Source organism: Chiloscyllium punctatum, chromosome 19 (assembly GCF_047496795.1).
Source record: "Chiloscyllium punctatum isolate Juve2018m chromosome 19, sChiPun1.3, whole genome shotgun sequence".
NCBI classification, from domain to species: Eukaryota; Metazoa; Chordata; class Chondrichthyes; order Orectolobiformes; family Hemiscylliidae; genus Chiloscyllium; species Chiloscyllium punctatum.
In genome coordinates this window covers 79,169,848-79,180,704 of record NC_092757.1, presented here as the reverse complement: position 1 = coordinate 79,180,704, position 10,857 = coordinate 79,169,848, and the positions used below count along the sequence as shown (strand labels likewise).

The 10,857-nt window shown below is 41.1% G+C and overlaps 1 protein-coding gene across 3 annotated transcripts in view; it reads left to right on the top strand.

Moving 5' to 3' along the window:
- The first annotated feature begins 280 nt into the window (after positions 1-280).
- Positions 281-10,857, top strand: part of nek8 (NIMA-related kinase 8) — a 73,067-nt gene continuing 62,490 nt past the window's right edge. Inside the window, exons 1-2 of one of the 3 annotated variants that reach the window (XM_072589777.1) lie at positions 281-431; positions 9,451-9,656. In XM_072589777.1, the coding sequence (XP_072445878.1) occupies positions 385-431; positions 9,451-9,656 (253 nt within the window). In that variant the 5' untranslated portion in view covers positions 281-384. The remainder of the gene's footprint in view (positions 432-9,450; positions 9,657-10,857) is intronic. The other 2 variants (XM_072589779.1, XM_072589778.1) reach the window with 2 other exon arrangements.

Below are 10,857 nucleotides of genomic sequence, written 5' to 3'. Positions count from 1 at the left end.
ATTTCAGGTCCAATGGGTCACATTAACTCTTGTTTTCACTCCAAACAAAAACACTGGGAGGGCTGGAAGCTGCAGAGTTGGAGGAAAGGCTGATTTGAAATCAGGCTGCAGAGTTGGAGAGTACATTGGAAAGGCTGGCTTCACGACTGAGCCTGCAGAGTTGGAGAAGACTGAAGACAGGTTGACTTCACCTGTGACACAGCAGCTCCAGTCCTGAAGCCTGGGCGGGACAGGAGTTGCGGGAATGCGCAGGCGTGGGTGCGTGCGGACGGGACAGGAGTTGCGGGAATGCGCAGGCGTGGGTGCGTGCGGATGGAAGCTCGAGCCGAAACGGTTTGAACGTCGCGTGCGCAGGAAGTTGGCGCCAACTCGTTGGAGAAGGCAATGGAAAAATACCAGAAGATGAAGGTGGTGGGAAGGGGAGCTTTCGGGTGAGATTGTTGTGCGGATTCCGGGTAGTTTCCCAGCCTGAATTGACGGCCGTTGGAGTTAAGAAGTGGCCGCGGGTTGCAGCTTTCTGTCTTGGCTGGGTTCCTGAGAATGATCCGCAATCAAATCGTGAAATAATGACCTGTGGAATTTAGCATGAGTTCAGTAATCCGAAATTGGAATAAACAGTGCATAGCATCGCTTATGGTGATCCTGAAACTGCAAATAGACATTTTAAAGGAAAGTAATGCTGGTTCACTTATGTTCTTTACGGAAAGAAATCTGCCATCCTTAACCATATCAATGTCTTAAATTGCCCTCTGATGTAGCCTAGTAAGCTTACCACCACTTCTGAAGCACAATTTGGGATGGGATATAACTGGACTTACCAGTGATGTCTATAATCCCATGAATGGGGCAAAATATTTTTCATCTTGTGGATGCATTGTATTTGCAGAGCATTTTTCGTTTACAAGACTGGACATTGCATAGTTCTTTGCAGTCAGTGAGGTGCCTTGAAGTACAGTTCTTTTATATAAGAGACATAGCAGCCAATTTGCACACAGTGAGCTCTCACGAACAGCAATGTGAGGATGATCTTATAGTATGAATTTTACTGTCGTCTGAGGGATAAAAGTTGGCCAGGATTTTGGGGAGAACATTCCTGCTCTTTTTTGGAGATAATGTCATGGGATTACAGAATGGGTAGATGGGATCTTGGTTTAATGGCTCATTCCAAAGTCAGTACCTTTGCCAGAACAGTACTTAAAAGCTAAATACTGTGGATGGTGGAAATTTGAAATGAAGACAAAGTGTTGGAGGAAGCTTGAGGAACAGCCTCTCAGTTTCACTTTTAGCACTTTACAGCTTCTCACTATTAACTACTAAAACTTCAGAACATGACTACTGTCCTCTATTTTTCTTATATTCCCCACCTACCCCCCAGTGGTATATTGTTTGTGTCTGGTTGACTTTGGTCCACATTTACACCTGCTTTACATCTCTACTTTCCCTTATCACCATTAGCACTTCCTTTATTTTTTGCTTTGGACTCTCACAATCTGGCAGCATCTGTGGAGAGAGGAACAGAGTTAATGTTTCGAATCCAGTGTGACTCTTCTTCAGAACACCTGTTGTGTTTCTCCAGTTTTTTTATGTTGGTTTCAGATTTCCAGCATCAAGTAGAAACAGGATTTTGCTTTTGTTCTCCTTATAATCTGTTCCATTCACTCCTCTGTTAGCAGGAGAAAATCCACTATTGTCTAACCCCTTCAGTTCTGAAGAAGAGTTGTTGAACTTGAAACATCAATTCTGTTTCTGTCTTTATAGATACAGTTAAAATCACACAACACCAGGTTATCTTTGAACATGTTTATTTGGAAGTACTAGCTTTCGGACCGCTACTCCTTCAGGTAGTTTCCTGATTTTACTCCATCAGTACAGTGATGGAATATCAGCCTTGATTTTTGTGTTTACTCCCTGGAGTGGGCTTTCAATCTGGAGCTTTGACTCAGAGACTACTACATGGGAATGGTGATACAGAAAGAACGAGGAAATTTAAACTGTGATATTGGAAATTGTGTTGCAGATTATTCAAGGACTTGAGAAAGAAATGTTGATCCTTATGTTGGTCTGTGTTCAGTGGGCTAGTACAGGTGGGGAAGAGCTTCAGTCCTCTTCAGGCTAGTTCTATTTAAATGTTAACACAGCTCTTTTGGATACAGTGGGTTTGTTGTATGTTTCCTGTACATTGTTCTCACCTGTTGTTCCAACAAGCAGCAATCACTTTGCATACTCATAATCATAGAACCACCCAACAAGAACTCCTATTCAAACCACATTTATCAATGTCCTTTTGACTGATGTTGCTCTGTCATTATTATATCCTAAAAGATTGCTTTTTGCCAGTTCAGCGTGAAATAATGCATGAAATGTTAACATGTATCTCTTCATGGAATCTCTAATGTACTGAGCACCTTTAGCTTTTTTTCATTTTGTGTTTTTGATGTTTGACTGTAGCCATTTATTGGCACTTCTTGTTTAAAGAAAAAATCTCAAGAATGCAACTTGGAAGTACCTTTGCCCATATTATTGATGAGCAGAGAGAGGGAGTGCCATACTTCCAATGCTGCTGAATATTAATCCCAAGACCCAGAGTACTCTGGTGATGTGGGTTCAAATTCCATCACAACAGATGATGAAATACAAATATAATTAATAAAATCTATAAATATAAATTGTCAAATGGTGATCATTGGATGATTGTTGATTGTCGTAAAAACCCATCTGGTTTGCTCATGCCCTTTAGGGGAAGGTAATCTTCCATCCTAATGTTGTCTGCTCTTTCTATGACTCCAGATCCTCAGCAAGTGGTTAGCTTTTAACCATTCTTTGAAAGCAAGTCAATCGATTATATTTTAACTGCTACAAAATCTGATAAAAAGAATTGAACTGAATGGAAAAGCAGGCAGTGATGCAAAATTAGAGAGCCAAATGATTTGTCTGTAAGGTATGAGTCTGTGAGGTGTCCTAGCCACTGCTATCACTGTTTCTGGATACAAACTATCAGACACTTTGTCCACTGCAGATGATAGCACAGTGGTAAACAGTCAGGAAACCCTAGGAGTCCTCAATAATGACACCACTGGATCTTGTGGCATTTCATGGCATCAGATAAAATATGGGCAAGATTACCGCCTACTTCACTCCCTTCAGCTGATTAATTAGTAATCAGTGATCCCCTGTGTTGAATACAATTTGAAGGATGCACTGAGGGAGGCAAAGTCTCAGAATGCATTGTGTTTGGGGATGTGGATGGTGAATTCTGGATGGAACGCACTTCGGATTCAAATGTTCATTCCCAAAAATGACTTGGTAGTACTCCAGTATTGAGCTGGCTAAGTCCTAAGGTCAAAACTGTTTACTGAGCCAATGACAGGTGGTAAGGGAACCAAGAAGAGGGAAGACATATTTGACCTCAGCCTAACCAATCTATCTGCAGCAGATACATCTGTCTATGTCATCAGTAGAAGTGACCACCTAACAGTCCTTGTGAAGACAAAGCCCCAACTTTGCATACTTCCCATCATGTTGTATGGCACCACTTTGGTGTTTAATGGGGTAGATTTCGTAAAGATCTAGGAATTCAAGACAGGACACCATGAAGCGCAGTGGTTCATTAACAGTAGCAAGAGAATTGTACTGAAACACAATCTGTTAGCATATGGCCTAGCTTATCCCGTACTCTGCGATTACCACCAAGCCAGGGATTCAATGAAGAGTGCAGGAGGGCATGTCAAGAACATTACAAAGCAAACCTAATAATGAGGTGACAACCAGGGCAAGGACAGGAATACTGGACCCATTCTGGTCTTGGCCTGGGCCCCCAACCTGAGCACAGTGCACCCTTAAAATTTGGAGCTCAGTTATTGGGCCTTGACGTACTCCCTGCCTTGGGTTCTGACTACAGCACAAGATGACTAACATGTCAAGCAGTGGAAGTAGCATGTAATATACAGGGCTACGAAATCCCACAACAAATGGATCTGATCTAAGTTCTTCAGTCCAGCTTCATCAAGTCACGAATGATGGTGGACAGTTTAATCACCTTCAGGAGGAGGATACTCCACAAATATCTCCATTCTTCATATGGGAGAAGTCTCCCACATCAGTGTAAAAGCCAAGACTGAAGCATGTGCAACCATCTTAGGCCAGTTAGTCTTACTTCGGTGGTAGGCAAAGTAATGGAAAGGGTACTGAGGGATAGGATTTATGAGTATCTGGAAAGATACTGCTTGATTAGGGACAGCCAGCACGGATTTGTGAAGGGTAGGTCTTGCCTTACAAGTCTTATTGAATTCTTTGAGGAGGTGACCAAGCATGTGGATGAGGGTAGAGCAGTGGATGTAGTATACATGGATTTTAGTAAGGCATATGATAAGGTTCCCCATGGTAGGCTTATGCGGAAAGTCAGGAGGCATGGGATAGAGGGAGATTTGGCCAGTTGGATAGAAAACTGGCTAACCGGTCAAAGCCAGAGAGTGGTGGTAGATGGTAAATATTCAGCCTGGAGCCCAGTTACAAGTAGAGTTCCGCAGGGATCAGTTCTGGGTCCTCTGCTGTTTGTAATTTTTATTAATGACTTGGAAGAGGGAGTCGAAGGGTGGGTCAGTAAATTTGCAGATGATACGAAGATTGGTGGAGTTGTGGATAGTGAGGAGGGCTGTTGTCGGCTGCAAAGGGACTTAGATATGATGCAGAGCTGGGCTGAGGAGTGGCAGATGGACAACCTCACACTTGACAGGGTTGAACTCCATTTTGGAAGGACAAATAAGAATGCGGAATACAGGGTTAACGGTAGGGTTCTTAGTAAGGTGGAGGAGCAGAGGGATCTTCGGGTCTGTGTTCATAGATCTTTAAAAGTTACCACTCAGGTGGATAGAGCTTGTAAGAAGGCCTATGGTGTATTAGCGTTCATTAGCAGAGGGATTGAATTCAAGAGTCGTGAAGTGATGTTGCAGCTGTACAGGACTTTGGTTAGGCCACATTTGGAGTACTGTGTGCAGTTCTGGTTGCCTCACTTTAAGAAAGATGTGGAAGCTTTGGAGAGGGTGCAGAGAAGATTTACTAGGATGTTGCCTGGAGTGGAGGATAGGTTGAGAGTGCTGGGCCTTTTCTCATTGGAACGGCGAAGGATGAGGGGGTGACTTGATAGAGGTTTATAAGATGATCAGGGGAATAGATAGACAGAAACTTTTTCCCCGGGTACAACAGAGTGTTGCAAGGGGACATAAATTTAAAGTGAAGGGTGGAAGGTATAGGGGAGATGTCCTTTACCCAGAGAGTGGTGGGGGCATGAAATGCGCTGCCTGTGGGAGTGGCAGAGTCAGAATCATTGGTGACCTTTAAGTGGCAATTGGATCGGTACAGGGATGGGTGCTTAACTAGGACAAATGTTCGGCACAACATTGTGGGCCGAAGGGCCTGTTCTGTGCTGTATTGTTCTATGTTCTATCTCCAACCAGCAGTGTTGAGTGGATGATCCATCTTTGATCTCCTGCGGTCACCAGCATCACATATGCCAATCTTTAACCAAGTTGATTCATTCCATGTAATTTCAGGAAATTGCTCAGAGCATTGAATACTGAAAAGGTTATGGTGAGTAACAAGTTGAATAATAGTAATTAAGATCTGTGTTCAGGAACTAGCTGTTCCTTTAGCCACACTGTTCCAGAAAGCTATAATGCTGGCATCCATCTAGCAATGTGGAAAACTTCCCAAGTATGCCCTGCCTACAAAAAGCAGGACAAAACCAACTTAACCAAAAATCATCTAATCCATCAACAGCAAAGTGATGGAAGGTGACAGTGCTATCAAGTGTCATTTAATCAACAATAACCAGTTCACTGACTCTCAGTTTGGATTCTGCCAGGCACATGCATCTTCTGACCTCATTGTTACTTCATTTCAAATGTGGACAAAAGGGATTAACTTAAAATGAAGTGAGGCTTACTGTTCTTGACATTAAGGTGGAATTTGACTGAGTGTAGCATTAGAGAGCCCCAGCAAAACTGGAGCCAATGGGAATCGGGAGAAAACACTCCACTGTTTGGAATCCTATCTAACACAAAGGAACATGGTAGTGTTGCTGGGGGCCATTATCTTTATCATAGGAATAGCAATAGCAATAGACTCTCAAAGTGGCGTCCTAGGCCCAAACTTTTAGGCTGCTTCATCAATGACTTTCCCTCCATTGTAAGAGGTGGAGATGCTCACTGATGATTTTGCTGTATTCAACATCATTTGTGATTCCTCAATGCTTGATCGGTGATTGTCCACTTGTAGCAAGATGTGCGCAATATCCAGGCTTGCATTACATAAGTTGCAAGAAACATTCATGCCAACCAAGTACCAGGTAATAACTATCTCCAACAAGAGAGAATGCCTCATGAAATTCCATAACGTTGCCATGCTGAATTCTTCATTGTACAACTTTGTACCAGTCACATGCATACTATGGACATGGGCAGTTCAGAGATTCAAATTTCTGCAACGAAAAACTCATCTCTTGACTCCTAAAGCCTGTCCACCATCTACAAGCCACAAGTCAGAAACATCATGGAATACTGTCCACGTGCCTGGGAGGTTGCAACTCCAACAACACATAAAGCTCAACACAATTGGCACCTCCTTCAACATTCACCAATAACACAGTGAAAACAGGATGTACTATCTACAAGGAGCAACACTTCAACTCATCAAAACTCCTTTGATGGTATCGTCCAAACCTGCAACCTTTGCCACCTAGAAAGAGTAGGCCAGAGATGCAAAGGAATGCAATCATCAGCAAATTCCTCTCTGAGCCATGCCTGGATTATACTGCCTTTGAACTAAATAGCTGTTCCTTCACTGGGGACCAAAATCTAGGAGCTCTTTCTGTAATAGCACATGTCCATATATCCCATGGATTAAAGTGGCTCAATAAGGCAGGTCACCACCATCTTCCCAGAGGTAGTTATGCATAAGCAATGTCCTCATCCCATGAATGAATTAAAAAAGAACTAATTTAGTTGAATAGGATTTAACCTTGTGTTGAAGTAATTTATTGGAATTTTTTTAACAATTCAGTATTGGGTTACGTTTGTATTTCAGTCAAACCAGAACAGAATGGCACTCTACGCTTGGGCTTTTATAGTGTCAGGCCATTGAAATCTGGATCGCTGATTGAAAGTTCATATAAAAAAACCTGAAGTTGATTTTCTAAAAGTTCACATGAGGGTAATCTAGACACAGGAGTCAACATAGTTCAGATATCTGATAGCATGGGGTGCTTAATCCTATGACACAGATTGCTTTTTGACTTGAAAGAGCCCTTTTGCAACCTCAAGATTATACCTCAGCAATTTTGAAGTATAGTTACAGTTCTGTGGTTAGGTGCGGTTTACCAGCAGTAAACCTACACTAACATTTAGAAAAGATAATCTCTGTTGATGTTGGTTTAGGGATGAATATTGGCCAGGAAAGCAAACTTGCAGCTTGTCAAGTAGTCTAATGGGATCTTTTGCATCTGCCTGAGCAGACAGATATGCCCTCCGTTTATCTCCTGCTCTGAAAATCGATATCCCTTGCAACACAGCACACTTAACAATGCACAATCTAATAGTGGCATTCAAACTGTCATGCCTCACTAGGATAGCTCCACTATTCCTCGAGTCATCACAGAAGTTGAAGATTTAAAAAAATTCAGAGTACCAAAGGCTGAAAAAAAGTTCCCTAATTTACCTGTCTTTTAGAGCCAAGTTGACTGAAAGCATGGATCAGATTTCTGTACTTAACATATATCACTGTATATTACATATCAGTTTTCTTTTAGTTTGCTTATCTGATGTTGGTGTTGTAGGCTAGGTTAGAATTTATTACCAATTCTTAATTGCCCAGAAGAGCAGTTAAGAATCAACATCATTGCTATGTCTAGATTAGAGTGGTGCTGGAAAAGCACAGCAGGTCAGGCAGCATCCGAGGAGCAGGAAAATCCCATCATTGCTATGTGTCTGGAGTTCCATGTTGACAAACCAGGTAATGATGGCAGATTTCCTTCCCTAAAGGACATTAGTGAACTACATGGGTTTTTATGACAATTTGCAGTGGTTACATTAGGATAGCTTTTTAATTCAGATGTTTATTGAATTCAGCTTTCACCATTAATAGGATTAGAGCAGTAGTGGGATTTTAACCTATGTCCCAGTACATCAGAAGCAGAAAGGACATTTGGATAGGTTTTTACAAGATTCAGTAATAGATTCATGGCCACCATTATTGGGACTGGCTTGGTGATCCGGATTTATTAATTCAGTTCAAGATCCCCCAGCTGTCATAGTGAGATTTGAACCCACCCAGTGCAAGCATCAGCTAGAGTCTCTGGACTACGAGTCTAGTTACATGCCTTCTGTGCTGCCATCTCTCTTTGTTGTAACAAGTTGCACCTTTTTGAATCAGGTGTAAGCAGATTTTTAACAGTGTGCAAAGTTCATATTTATTGTTGAACAGTGTTCCTGACCCTTAAACTGTTATGTTGTAGAATGTCAATTTTTTTCATAATAATATTATGACGTTAAAGGTGTAATTTAAAAAAAAAAGTTAGTCATGAAATTTCAGCTACCTTAATCTCCTGTATGCCCCAATCATTCTTTCACTCTGTGTAAAATGTAGTTAAAACTCAAAGGTGTCATTACAATTTTTGCTTCTTGGTTTTCTGATTATATTTCTTATAATTACCTGTTTGATGTTATCAAGCTCAGTGCTTGGAGAGCTCCTTGAATTGGCTGTTATTCAAACTAACATTGGGAAAGGAAAAATTCACTTCACAGAGACTGCTCGATCTTTTGAGATCTCTTTCTTTAAGGTCAATGGTGAGCACTGTTACTTTGCTGACTGAAATCCAGGCCCACAATTTCTGGGTTTAATATGGTAAAATAATAATCTGCATGTTGGTGTGGCACTACAACAATACACTTTTTCAGGAAACTTTCAGCCTAAGGCCATGGACCATTTATAACGTGCAAATTCAGGAAATCTGACCCATGTAACTCTGACAACTCACTTATATTCCCAGTGTTTATTATATCAACCAATTTTAAATTGTGGCGATGGAGAATTCGAAAGGACTTTCCTTAACCCTGATTCCACATTAATGGGTATTTTCTAAGTCTGGGCACTAAGTGCAAGAGCCTGATGTTTGATTTATGTTTATAATTTATATTGTATAAAATGGAAAAAGTAATTTAAATTTTAAAGTTGAAGTTTTTTCACTGCTGTGGTGAACAACGCATGATTTCCCATCTATTCACTGTAGTGAGCAATAGAGCAGAAAACCTTAGTCTCAATGGCTGGTGAGACACAATGGTATTCAGCACGTATTCTGGTGTTGTTGGTTTACAGCATTGGTGGCCTTGACATTGGAAGAGCAAAGGGCGCACTGCATTTAACGTTATGTGCACTTGTCCATTTATATGTTTTGTTTAGTATTGTCCATCTGTGTTTGCGGAAGGCTGACCAAAAACTGGTGATCCTCAAACAAATTCCCGTTGAACAGATGACTAAAGATGAGAGACTGGCTGCTCAGAATGAATGCCAAGTGCTGAAACTCCTCAACCATCCAAACATAATTGAATACTATGAAAACTTCCTGGAAGACAAGGCACTAATGATAGCCATGGAATACGCGCCAGGTATATAAGGATTGATAAGGTGAAATTATTATTGAGTAGTGCCTTCTTAGCTTGTATGATTTAGTTGAGATGCCTCATTTATTTTGCGTTGCCTGCTAATAGTCAAAGTCTAGGATTACATACTGGTGGTGGCAAGGGATTGGTGCAAAGTATAATATTCAACTCTTTTATAGCCTTTTGCGTCTTGCAGTTAGATCATGATCAATCATTACCTCAACTCCATCTACTACTTTTTGTTCCATATCTTATTTTTCTACTAAAATCTTACCTATATGTTTCTTTGCTTTAGAAAGCTTGTCTCGATGGCTCAGCTTTAAGGTAATCCCATTGAACCATAGTGAAGGAGGTTTAGTTTTACCTTACAACCAATAGATCTATTAAACAATAGGGCACATTTTAAGGTCAACATCAGCAAAGCATTTACTAGATGTGTGATTCAAATGTTAGGCTTGTGATTTCCTTGCATTGATGTTCACTGGTATCCCCGGAAAGCCTGCAGAGACCAATGATGTAAAAAGAACACATAGGCGAACTTAAAGCACAGCTCATCCAATTGAACTCAGTGAAAAGCAAAATATTGCAGATGTTCAAAAACAGAAAATGTTGGACAAACTCAGGTGAGGCAGCATCTGTGTAGAGAGAAGTAGAGTTGATGTTTGTCTATGATCTTTCATCAGAATTGGATATTGATTAATAAAATGAAAGTAACTGATATTAATAAGCTGCATTGTGATGACCAGGTCAGATTTATTAAAAGTGTTCTGCACTTGCTAAATAATATACTATGTTGAGAGTGGGTGCTGAAAAAGAACAGCAAGTCAGGCAGCATCCGAGGAGCAGGAGAATCAACATTTTGGGTAACAGCCCTTCAGTGTGTCTGTTCTCCTGCTCCTCGGACGCTGCCTGACCTTCTGTACTTTGCCAGCACCCCACTCTCCATTCTGATCTCCAGCTTCTGCACTCCTCACTTTCTCCTAAATAATATACTGTGGTCAATTAAAGTACTGAAGTCAGTTAGGCTGGGTAGATGCAGTGGATTGGAACACTGCCCTTTTATCTCTTGTTATTTTATTTGAATCTATTGCTTCCTGTCTCTAAGTGGTCTACATGAGCTAGTGTGTGAGATTTGCGCAATTTGTCAAGATTTAAATGCAACCAGCATGTAAGAAGTAGGAAGTTTGTCATATTTGGAACTGGTTGT